The sequence below is a fragment of the Synchiropus splendidus genome, chromosome 2 (assembly GCF_027744825.2).
Source record: "Synchiropus splendidus isolate RoL2022-P1 chromosome 2, RoL_Sspl_1.0, whole genome shotgun sequence".
NCBI classification, from domain to species: Eukaryota; Metazoa; Chordata; class Actinopteri; order Syngnathiformes; family Callionymidae; genus Synchiropus; species Synchiropus splendidus.
In genome coordinates, this window is record NC_071335.1 from 24622526 (window position 1) to 24634666 (window position 12141).

Here is a 12141-nt window from a genome sequence, read left to right on the forward strand (position 1 = left end):
AGAAATAACCAATTGGATGAAAGTCAAATTAATAAGAACAAAGAAGCACATGAGATATAAAGACAAAACAGCAGTAATTTTCAGACATTTCATTTGGCAGCACTTGACTAAATTCAACTCCATGTTGTCAAAAACTGCTGTAAGAATTTGAGGCGGAGAGTCCAGTGAAGAGACTGAGAGCTTCATATAGGAATCAGAGTCCGGGACTATAAAGGGGGGTTCTGATCAATGGGCAGATCCCTGCAGTCGCGCCAAATACTGGAAGTATGACAGAGACTAGACCCTTTGAGCGACTACCCACTTGCGTTCACCCCGTCAACTACCACTTGTGGCTAAAGCCGGACCTGGAAAATTTGATTTTCAGGGGCAACCTGGAAGCCCAAGTGAAGGTATGTGAGAGACTCGGAGTAGAGCTGGTGCAGTTAAAATGGAGGCGTTCCATCCACAATGAATGTGAAGGTTTATGTCAGTATAACGCCACCTGCTGTCCGACAGCTCATAATTCAAGCTCGACTACCCTGGGTGTGACAGATCTGCTCAGCAGAGGTCTGCACTCTTGTTTACATTAATGTCTTATGCCTGAAGTGGAAATACGTGTGACATCAAAGGAGGAAGATCATCAGATGTTCAACCCTATGGAAGCCAGTGATGCTAAATATGGTTCAAACTACTGCATACTACTGTCGTCTTTATCTGCGCCTCGAGGGTCAGCTCAGATGACACTGTTTTCCAGGTCACGACAGCAACAAATGAGATCGTGATCAACTGCGCCGACATCGACATCGAGAGCGTGTCGTTCGTACCTCAGGGAGGCGACGGTGAGTCGGCTGCTTCTATAGCGACAAGCAGTAGAACAAGACGTCTCTTAAAATGCGGCCTGTTTGTAGAGCCGATGTAAGATTTACTACGTAAAAGGTCTCCATTTAAAAACAACTAATCATCCTGGTTTTTCATCAGAAATTAAAGCAACAGGATTCAACTACCAGAATGAGGATGAGAAAGTGACTCTGCTGTTCCCTTGTGCTTTACAGTCAGGTAAGCCACAATCATTTTTTGGGGGGAACAAAACCACGTGTAGACGCCATGTTTGTCTTTAGGCTCAGGTTCATTGAACATCAGCTACTGTGGAGAGCTGAACGACAAAATGAAAGGCTTCTGTCAAAGTAAATACACAACACCCGAGGGAGAGGTCCGCTACGCTGCCGTCACCCAGTTCGAGGTAAGAGGCATCGCCTCATGACTCATCTTCTTAAGTATTGCAACATCGGCGAAGGCATTTGGATGGAATTAAGGAAAACACAACTTTGAGAAATGACATCTGATAAGAGAATGAAGGGCTCTCATGGTGGTGGCCCACACTGATCAGATTCATAAATGCACTGGCGAAGATAAGAAACTGAAGAGGCTGAGGCATTCCTCCGGAGGGAAATCGAAGAGGAAAATAGACGTGCCACTCGGTGGAGCTGTGAAGTGTCTGACTGAATTTAGATTGACATTTCTTGCCTTTGGCTCCAGGCCACGGGCGCTCGCCGAGCCTTCCCCTGCTGGGACGAACCCGCCATCAAAGCTACCTTTGACGTCACGCTCATCATTCCCAAAGACCTGGTGGCCTTGTCCAACATGGTAGGTGACCTGTCACGTGTGTTTTAACCACAGCATCCTCGGAAACAACCCGGTAGTTCATGCAGGCCCCATGTACAGTAGCTAGGAGTCCAGTACCTGGACGAAGGTGAAACCTTCCTGACCCCTTGTTGTTCTTTTGACTGAACTCGCCCTGGACTTCCTGTCGCTGACCTCGTCTGTCTCCTCTCGTCTGCTCAGAATGTCATAGACCAAAAACGATATTTTGATGATGTTGAGGATGATCAGCTAGTGGAGGTGAAGTTTGGCACCACCCCCCTCATGTCAACTTACCTCCTAGCTTTCGTCGTCGGCGAGTTCGACTACGTGGAGAGCCTGTCGTCCGACGGAGTGACAGTCCGCGTCTACACGCCTGTTGGGAAGGCGCAACAAGGACAGTTTGCGTTGGAGGTGCGTTTTCAAAACATGGCGTTGAGCTTTTTCAGAGACTTGTCTTGTGTCTATTTGTGTGTACAGTAATGTCTGCAGGTTGCTGTTTTTGTGTTGAGTTTGTGTTGTGTTTATAATTTATTTTAAGGTTTAAGGTTTTTTTTTTTTTTTTTACTTTCTGTTTATCTCATTTACTCACCTTCATCATGGATGTTTTGGTTATGGCATCACTTTGCATAATGCAGAGAACCTGGAAAAAATGTTCAGTGCAAAAGAAAAAAAAAAATGAAATTAATCCTTTGTCCAACTTTGGCAGAGCCATATAGATAATTGACAGGGAGATACTTCATGAATTGCATTAGAAAACTATTTAAGATTAGATAGATTAATAAAAAAAACGAATTAAAAAAGGACCACAGGCACTAGATATGTGACACAAAGTTGGCTTCATAAACAATGTGTCACATGATAACAAGTCTAACCATGTCGTGTTGGCGGCACACTAATGCTATAGTTGAACACCTAGTGGTGAGCCGTGAAACTCCATCCCGCGGACGGCGAGTTTGAGATAGCGTGTTTCAGTGATAGTGTGTTTTCTATTTTCTGCACTTAGAATACAAAAAAAAGAGAAAAAATCTGGCATGTTTAGTGAATTATGGTTGGTGTGGCAAGTGATGGGTGGGTTTGTTTTTCACAGAGTAAAAGTTTGACGTTTAATAATTCTAAAATATAGAATTTATATCTCGTTCTGACGGGTGGATTTCTTTGTTTTGAAATTGACGTCAAGGTTGATTGTGTTATGTGTTTGTCTTTATTAGATTATGTCAAGCAATTGATGTGTTCATGTTTTTTTCTCGATTTTATTTCCTCACAGGTGGCAACTAAAACGTTGTCCTTCTACGACGACTTCTTCAGTGTCCCCTACAGTCTGCCCAAACTAGATCTCATCGCCATCCCAGATTTCCCCGCAGGTTAGTCTCCTTTCTTGCGTCATGTGACCACTAAAATCATTTCAATCGTGTGCTGCTGCTGCTTCTTTTTCTTGGCCAGGAGCCATGGAAAACTGGGGCCTTATCACATACAGGTAGATCTGTTCAGACAAATGTAAAATGACATTGGTCCAGCACAAATAAGAAAAAGACTGTATTTCACAGGGAGACGGCGTTGTTGATCGACTCAGACGTCTCCTGCTCGTCTTCCAAACAGTGGGTGGCGCTAATGGTTGGACACGAACTTGCCCACCAGTGGTTTGGAAACTTGGTCACCATGGTAACTATTTATCAGTTGTGTAGAGAGATCACATGATAAAAGTGTATGTGTACGTTGGTTTGGCTTTTCTGTCCTTGGCTCAACTGTTTCGACAACTGTTCAATTTTCCTGTAATATTCAGTCAGTCAATGTCATGACAGTCAACTATGAAAAAATACAGAAAGAAGGGCGGACGGACTAAGAGCCTTAATAAGATTGGAAACCTTAAAAAAAATGTAAAAAAAATGTATGGAACACAATAACAGATGTACTGTAATTGCGCCATGACGTAATAGTTAAAAAAAAGTTTTTAAAAAATGCATTTATATATATATAAAATGCAAAAATACATTTTACCCTAAGTGTATTTTTTTTAAAATGTTAAAATGTGTTTATTAGTGTATCGTTTTTGCATTTTAAATACATTTTGCCTTTAGTGTAATTTTTTTAAAATGTAAAATAATTAATGGAAATATGTAAAAATATGTAATGTAAATATGTAAAATAAATACATTTTTACTTGAGTATAAGAGATAAAAGATCATGTATAATGTTTTAATGTACATCAAAAGTGTGGTTTGATTTCCCAAACAAAAAACAGTAGATAAACAAAATGAATCTGTGATCGACTTTGACAGGAAGTTGATCATTAGGACTAAAAAGTTTTTGAAAAATCTTTCCTTAGTTTCACAGGAACACAGACAGAATTACACATTTAAAGATAGTTTCAACGCCACGGGGCGTGGCATCGTAACATACCTCTCCCTCTGTGGGCAGGAATGGTGGACTCACTTATGGCTGAACGAAGGCTTCGCCTCCTGGATGGAGTATCTGTGCGTGGACACCTGCTTCCCTGAATACGACGTGTGGACTCAGTTCGTCTCGGCCGACTACACTCGCGCGCTCGAGCTGGACGCGCTCGACAGCAGCCATCCCATCGAGGTGTGCCACGGGTTCTCTCCTCCTACACACATCTACTGGAAACAAGGCAAAACAGAGCATGTGAAGAGTCGCTCACATGTCTTTATTGATTATCAGTCAGGAAAAGGTTTGGAGAAAACAGAGAAGACTAGTTCAGGAGTGATGTCACCAATGAGAACGGCCTTCGCTTCAGATTGTAGTATAGAGTGTATCTGCTTTTTGTCATCCACGTCTCTTCAGTGAGAAATACTTTGTAGTGCCACTGCCCTCTGGTGTTCGATTGATCACATTGCGACCAATGATATTTCAAATGCTAAACTAATGAAGTGCTTTTCTAATAACAGTAGTGTTAGGGACAGGGGACTGAAAATACTCTTATGAAGACTCAGTCTGGATAGAGAAGAATGACCTCTGTATCATCATGACCTGTGTTCCCCAGGTAGACGTGTGTCATCCATCAGAAGTGAACGACGCGTTCGACGTCATCTCCTACAGCAAAGGGCCGTCCGTGATCCGCATGCTTCACGAATATATCGGCGATGAGGTAAACGTGGACCTGCCGTTTAGTTTTGGGGTATTTGTTGGCACCGTGTGTTTCTCTTTAGGACTTCAGGAAAGGGGTGAACAACTACCTCTTGAAATTCAAGTTTCAAAATGCTACTGCAGGTGAGAGGACGTTATTTTTGGAGCTAGAAAAGGTTTGTGGGTCTAATTTCATAGTGTCTCCCAGAGGACCTGTGGCGGTGTCTGGAGGACGCGAGTGAGAAACCCATCGTGGCTGTGATGAGCACATGGACCAAACAGATGAACTATCCGCTACTGGTGGTGGACGAGGAGCAGGTGAGTCCCAGCTTTATTCTCCTCCTTTCAGCCAGTTGGTGCTTTCACCAGAGCAGGGAATTCATGACTTTCAACTTCTATTATTCAAGTTCATACTCAATAGTTCATACTCAACCCAATAATATCCATCTGGATTCTTCCATCCTCATGATAAGAGAATCAATACTGAAAAACCCAAACTGACTAAAAGCTTGGATCATAATTCTGCTCTCCAGAATATGAACCTGAAGGATAAGATGTTGAATTTGCTCTCTGCAATGTCATTCCAGCAAGGTGACAACCGAATCCTCAGGATATCTCAGAGAATGTTCTGTGCGAGTGGAAAACAAAATGGTGGGTTCAACCTCATTCAGAAGCCAGTTTTGTACCTTTGACCTACTGACCTTTCTTACCACAACAGACGACAGGAGCTGCAGGTGGATGGTCCCCATTAGCATCTGCACAGGAGACAACCCCAAATCCATCAAGCTGAAGGAACTGCTACGCCGTCAGGAAATGACCTTCACGCTGAGAGAAGTCTCACCAAACCAGTGGGTGAAGGTGAAGACACTTGTGATTTGTTTGTTTTGTTTAGTAGTGGAGAGTCATTTCGCTGGAGAATGTTAAAAAAAGAAGCCTCTTGTTCTCACTCAAGCAATTGTCAAATTTTCAATCAAAACATTGCAGTGATGTTCACCACTTACTTCAGACGATGTTTGGTCACATAAAGTTCTGGTGTCTCCAGCTCAACCCCGGAACAGTGGGCTTCTATCGGGTCCACTACAGCGCCGCCATGTTGAACAACCTGCTGCCGGCCGTCAGAGACCACGTCCTCCCGCCAGTGGATCGCCTCAGTCTGCAGAATGACCTGTTCACCCTGGTGAGCGGAGTGCTGCCCTCGCGAGTGTCAGTCCGGCGTGACGTGAGAATGAGCGGCTGTGGTGTGGACAGTCTCGTGCAGGGATGATCAGCACGGTGGAGTACCTGAAGCTGCTGGAGGCCTTCACCCACGAGCCAAACTACTCGGTGTGGAGCAACGTGAGCAGCAACTTGGGCGTCTTGCTGTCGCTGCTGTCCTACACAGACTTCCACCGGGAGATGCAGGACTTCGTCCTGAGCATGTTCCTGCCCGTCAGCCTGGAGCTGGGCTGGGACCGGAAACCTGGAGAAAGTGAGATGGACTGGTTCCTGTTTTTTATTTTTTTTTAAGCGAAAATGTGTTTTTGAGCAATAGTTAGATCTTAAGTAATGATTTACAAGGCTAAATGTAGATATGTTTTTATTTTAAATTTTACAAAATTATTTCCACCCAATAAATATTACAGCACACCGTAATGTGGACTTTGGGTGGGCCAATGATATTACCTGTAAAAACATGCGCTCAATAAATGTGATTTGGTGCTCTCCACTGTCCAGCTAATGAACTAACAGCAAATGTTCATGACACTAAAACTAAATACGAACGTAACTCAACCAAAGTGGCTAATTTCAGGTCACTATGATTCCCTGTTGAGAAGTCTGGTTCTGCAGAAATTGGGGAACACGGGGCACCAACCAACGGTGGAGGAGGCCCAGCGCAGATTCAGGGAGCATCTGAGGATGAAGCAGCCTCTTGTTGCAGACCTCCGGACCCCGGTACGTTCCTCAGAATCCACTGCACGTGAAGCTTGGAGTTCCTGAACGTATTTGTTTCGCAGGTGTATTTGACAGTCCTGAAGCACGGAGATGCCTCCACACTGGAGACCATGCTGAAGGTGAGATAGGTCATTGTGGATTCATGCGTGTCGTGTGACTCCGGCCCCTCAGCTCCACAGAGACGCGGACATGCAGGAGGAAATGAATCGAATAGAGCGGGCGCTGTGTGCCGTCACTGCGCCGGAGCTCATCCAGAAAGTTCTGACCTTCGCCCTCTCGGTAAAGACCAATCAAATCGTGGAGAAACTCGAGGTTCTCACTGGTGCTCCACCGTCAGGAGGCAGTTAGTCCGCAGGACTCGGTGTTGGTGATCGGAGGCGTGGCTGCGGCGAGCAAACAGGGACGGATCGCTGCCTGGAAGTTTGTGAAGGAAAACTGGGAAGAGATTTATCATCGCTACCAGGGCGGATTACTCATACATCGACTCATCAAGGTAAAGTGGACAGAGAGACGGATGGACAGAAGCTTTGCCTGTTGACAGAATGGTTCTTGTGTTGGCAGCTCACAGTCGATCGCTTCGCCGATGAAAAAATGGCCGCCGAGGTCCAGGTGAGACACTGGCTCGAGAAAAGTCTTTAAGTTCCGGGAACTCATTTAATTCCAGTGCGGTCTGGTCACCCCAGAGGTTCTTCACCAACTACAGGGTGCCGTCAGTGGAGCGCACCGTGCAGCAGTGCTGCGAGAACATCCTCCTGAACGACGCCTGGCTGAAGCGAGACGCCAACGAAATTCGGCAATATTTACAAGAGCGAACAGCTCCGCCCCTCTGAGTGAAAGACGTTCTCACCTGGGACATCATGACACCCCGAAAACTCGCTTCCTTGTGAATACTGACATTATTTTGTGATTCATGTGAATAAATCAGAGGTTGTTGGACGTTACTGGGATCCATTCTTGTCTCAGAAAACCTTGTGAGAATCTTGACTCGTGAAAAAGAGAGCAGACACTTGGAGACACTGCACTGATGTGCTCCCCCTTATTGGTGACCCCAAGAGAGTTGAGCTCCACCAGGTGGGGAAGAATCAAATGTTTTCCATCTGAGCTTGGAGAAGATCATCCTCAAACGTCTTGTGCTGCAGGGACTCCAGGGTCTGAAAGAGGCAACAGCACCGGACCCATAACTTCACCTGAGGCGCTAGGCTCACACAAAAACAGATCCTGGAAGGAACCAGTATTTTTCAGGGCATTGACTCGACTAGTGGACAGAGAGGCCCAGCATGTCAATAGTCCGAGAGTCAGTCAAAAATGACTGAAACTTGCAGGTTTCTTGGTCTTAAAAAGCAGAATTTATTTCAGCATTGTTTGGCTGAATACGTCCTGTGTGGTCCACTCATCACCACACCACTCTCTTCTCACTTAGGTTGCAAACTGCGACCAATACTCAAGTCAGCAACTCCCCAACTGCCCTTAAGCTTCTATTTGCTGAAGCTCTTCCTTGCTCTTCCTCTTCCTTGGATTCTCCCTGAAAGACTATAATCCATTACTTCATCGTCATGGACCACTACACTGGACCTTCCAAAAGGAAGCTCGAGGACATGAGACTCCACACTTGGCATCGTTCAAGTCTCAAACTCTCAGTCCCAATCGACACATTGATGTCACAGCGTGGCCCTGCTACCTGGCAGGGTCCTGTCGAGTAAAACCCAGTCAGTGGAGGTTGATGTAGGAGCAGACGACAGCCCTCTCTCACCAGTCTGTTGTAGAAGAGGATGTACGCCGTCTCCTGACGCTGTTCGCAAACAGACTTGCAGCTGGTCCTCGAAACAACCAGGTCGTTGTAGGTGAGCCAGCTGTCGGAGGGATCTGTCGGGGGCGCGTAGGGGTTCACTCCGTCGCTGATGTAGTGACCTAGGATGGATGGACGATAGATGGATGGATGAGTGGGTGGATGGGTGGATGGGTGGATGGGCGGATGGATGGGTGATGGATGGATGGATGGATGGATGGATGGATGGATGAGTGGGTGGATGATAGATGATGGATGGATGGATGGGTGATGGATGATGAATGATGGATGAGTGGGTGTTTGGGTGGATGGATGGACGGGTAGAGGGATGGATGGATGGATGATGGATGGGTGGATGGATGGGTGGGTGTTAGGGTTGATGGATGGATGGATGGATGATGGATGGGTGGATGGATGGGTGGGTGTTAGGATTGATGGAGGGATGGATGGATGATAGATGATAGATGATGGATGATTGATGGATGGATGGATGGATGGGTGGGTGGATAGATAGATGGATGGATGGGTGGGTGGATGGGTGGATGGTGGATGATAGGTGGATGGATGATGGGTGGATGATGAATGATGAATGATGGATGGGTGGAGGGATGGATGGATGGATGATGAATGATGGATGGATGGATGGATGGACTTTAAAAATGACACTGCCTGTTTTTATTAATCTTTTTACATTATTTGTGAGTTTTTTTTATTTTAGATTCATTTCATGAGGCTCTGACTAAAGTTCTGACCTGAAAATGTGCAGTTCAGCAGATAGATTGAATTCTGAGTTGCAGCTCGTCCCTATCAAGTCCCTGTGTTTCCTGCACTCACCTCTTGATGCTCCGGGGCCAATATGGCTGATGATGCTGACCAGGTAATACTTGCCACCACCCTGGGAGTCAACATGAGCCATGAGGGGTCAGGAACAGCTGGACCAGATGTTTGGGGTCTGCTCATACCTTGTCAGAGGGCACCAACAGATCCTTCTGCAGGGAGATGGGCTCGGTTATCTTGCTGAGGCTTTGGTCCCCAGTGTATTTAAACCGCTTCAAGTGCAACACCAACACTCTGGAGAGAAACAGAGGAGACTGGAAAGTTCACACCAAGGAGGACAGCAGCCGAGAAGACAGAGCTCCTCACTTTGGCAGCGTGACGAAGGAATACTGCTGGTTGGCCTCCTGGCTGCCGCACTGACAGCAGTAGTCCAGCTGCGTCTCCTCGGGAAGAGCAGAAGAAAGTCTCACCCGTCCCCCACAGCACCGAGGGCCAACAGTGTCCCTACCATCATGAAGTCACGCAGCAGCTGTCGGACAGTTTTCCCCCCCGACGACAGGTTGAGCGAGATGTGTGTGAAGGCTTCTTCTTTGTAAGATCCTGTGGCACAACTGAAGGTTACAAACACAAATTCAAGGAGTTTAATGGGATACAAACGTGCAGCACTTCATGGGAATCAAGTTTTGTGAAAAAAAAAATAGTAAGAGGTAAAGCTCCCACCAAGAATTTAAACAGTCTCAATTTGAGAATTCCTCACCACAGTATGTCAAGCCTCATTTTGAGGGTTAAAACTAGCTTGGTTACTATGACTGGCTTTTTAGTTTGGTTCAGTGTAAAGGTTAAGCTTAGCCATTTGTTTTAGATGGTATGGTTTAGGGTGAGAGACTGGGGAAAGGGTTATGTCTATGTATGTCAATGACGGTCCTCACTAAGATAGGAAGACAAACATGCATGTGTGTGTTTATATGTTTATACCTTGTACACATTCTGTTGCTGACCATCTGAAACAGCAGAGAATCTTGAAAAGCTTGTAAATGCATCATGTGCTCCATGACAGCCACCAGGAACTCGTGCGCATCCTGCAATTCAAACATGAATTCAGACACGGGAGGTGTTTCTACTGCCCCCCCACACATTGTCCCTCCTCCCAAAGCTCAATATCTAGAATGGGACTCATTTGAAGGGCCTCTCTTGTCAGTTTCCACAGTGCTTACTTTCTGGGTGTTGTTCTTAAACTCTGGGGCCTCCTCAGCCACCGCGTGCTTGAAGGCGACCAGCAGCCTTGACTTCAGCTGGTTGTCAGCGTTGTGACACGCCTGGATGTTCATGAAGGTTCTGGAGGGAGGAGACACTCATCGACACGACCAGCATGTCTGGATTTGGAAGGATTAGGAGTCAAAGTCGTACCGGATCACGGTGGAATCGGACTTCTGACCTCTGATGTCTCTGACAAAGTCCACCAGGGTCAGGAGGCTCTGCAGCGTGGCATTGATGTAACAGTAGTTTCCCGGGTTGGGAAACCTGGTGGACAAATGAGGCATTACAACGACAAGTACACTGAAATATATTACTGTAGGTGACAAGCAGGTCTACAACAGTGTGTTTGCACAGACTGACCCCAGTGACTGGAATGTTTCTGAGGTGGAGGTGCTGGCGACGGCGTCCGTCTCCTCTCTCGGGTCCTTCCTGTCTTGGAAATCCAGCGCCACCAGCGGCTTTGGCTCTTTGGCAATCGGAGAAATGGAGTCACTTCCCTTTTGGAGACAGAACGTGCTACAGAAACAGGCTAAAGTGCAGGTTCCTACAGCGTTCAAATGAGGTGGGCGGACACATCCGTGCGATGCTCTCATGTCCAAATCTGAGGGACGGTTGTTGAGGTCAGCTGAGATCTGAGTGGCCTACCTTAGCACATAACCAGTCGCAAACCGTCTTCTTCTTCACTGGAAGGTTCTGGCCTCTACTGAAAGATTCATTTTAATACAAACTGCCATGATGAAAACCTATTCAAGCACAGCTGTTAGACAACTTTTTTTCACTGACTCACCTCTGCTGTCTTATCTGTCTCCCCCAAAACTCAATTGAATCTATGACTTGGCTTTCTGAGCAAAATGGAGCACAAAACATCTTAAGGCAACATCTTTAAATTGAAGTTCGTCTGTGGGCTGATCATGTGACTGATGCGGCATCACGACTTCCCCGACGGTCGGAGAACTTCACTGCAATGTAAACCTGGCAGCTGTGTGCGTGATGCCAGCTGGTTTACACAGTTACCGGGTGAGGATTTTAGGGGCTTATCAGACTGAATAAATAGCATTCCGTTAATTCGTTGCCATTGATGACATTGATGTTCGGTCCTTATGACGTCATCAGGTCTGTGTCTGAACCCCTGTGTTTCACAGTAAGCCAACTTTCTATTCACAAACACGAATAACAACATTTTGAGATTTTTACTTTTCAACTGATGTTCTTAAATAAATGAATTTTCGATATTCAGAGCGTGAGATGTTATTGTTATTTATTGTCTAGTAGCATTGCAACACACCTTCAGTTCCATAAATCAACATAGATATAAGTCTTTGCACTGATTTTCTATGGAACATTAACTATTTTTTTATAGTTTTGTTTTCCATCGAACGCTAAACTCTGGTCGGTAGTGACATGATAAAGTGCTCACTGTTTTGTTAACAGATTGTTTGCTGATTTTTTAAAAGGCTGCAACAGCAATGCATTTGAAGCGCATGAACAAGAAGTAGTAGAAATTAAGACCCAACAATTACAAATATTACGACATAAAATATATCAGTTATGCACTCTTGTTTGGAGAAAGAAGCAAGCGGTATGAATTGGATGTATATTACACACATTTTATCTCCAGGAAATTCAACGGATGGTGGTGTAACAACTTATATTTCACTTTTGTTTCTGTCACTACGCGTGGCTCTTTT

The 12141-nt window shown here is 45.6% G+C and overlaps 2 protein-coding genes across 14 annotated transcripts; one reads left to right on the forward strand and one right to left on the reverse strand.

Moving 5' to 3' along the window:
* Positions 1 to 76: 76 nt before the first annotated feature.
* Positions 77 to 7568, forward strand: npepps (aminopeptidase puromycin sensitive). Its single transcript, XM_053856311.1, has 23 exons — positions 77 to 389; positions 734 to 818; positions 958 to 1035; positions 1098 to 1219; positions 1516 to 1623; positions 1822 to 2031; positions 2885 to 2981; positions 3061 to 3094; positions 3165 to 3279; positions 4036 to 4200; positions 4619 to 4723; positions 4785 to 4845; positions 4910 to 5019; positions 5289 to 5352; positions 5420 to 5559; positions 5744 to 5878; positions 5950 to 6169; positions 6491 to 6633; positions 6696 to 6752; positions 6805 to 6912; positions 6971 to 7126; positions 7195 to 7242; positions 7317 to 7568. Exons 1-23 carry the CDS (start codon positions 267 to 269, stop codon positions 7461 to 7463), a joined length of 2631 nt encoding a protein of 876 aa, XP_053712286.1. The 5' UTR covers positions 77 to 266; the 3' UTR covers positions 7464 to 7568.
* On the reverse strand, positions 211 to 11641 carry LOC128754021 (ubiquitin carboxyl-terminal hydrolase 37-like). 13 transcript variants are annotated; one of them, XM_053856318.1, is made up of 15 exons: positions 11241 to 11641; positions 11099 to 11156; positions 10814 to 10950; positions 10604 to 10717; positions 10411 to 10531; positions 10172 to 10275; positions 9705 to 9807; positions 9563 to 9639; positions 9382 to 9490; positions 9254 to 9314; positions 8384 to 8541; positions 5403 to 6160; positions 4051 to 4232; positions 2210 to 2260; positions 211 to 1993 (listed from the first exon to the last, which is right to left on the reverse strand). In XM_053856318.1, exons 1-12 carry the CDS (start codon positions 11318 to 11320, stop codon positions 6131 to 6133), a joined length of 1152 nt encoding a protein of 383 aa, XP_053712293.1. In that variant the 5' UTR covers positions 11321 to 11641; the 3' UTR covers positions 211 to 1993; positions 2210 to 2260; positions 4051 to 4232; positions 5403 to 6130. The 13 variants fall into 13 exon arrangements, with proteins under 13 accessions (XP_053712293.1, XP_053712294.1, XP_053712290.1 ...); XM_053856319.1 differs by having other exon boundaries at positions 5403 to 8322; XM_053856315.1 differs by having other exon boundaries at positions 5403 to 5890; positions 5983 to 8541.
* Positions 11642 to 12141: the final 500 nt, after the last annotated feature.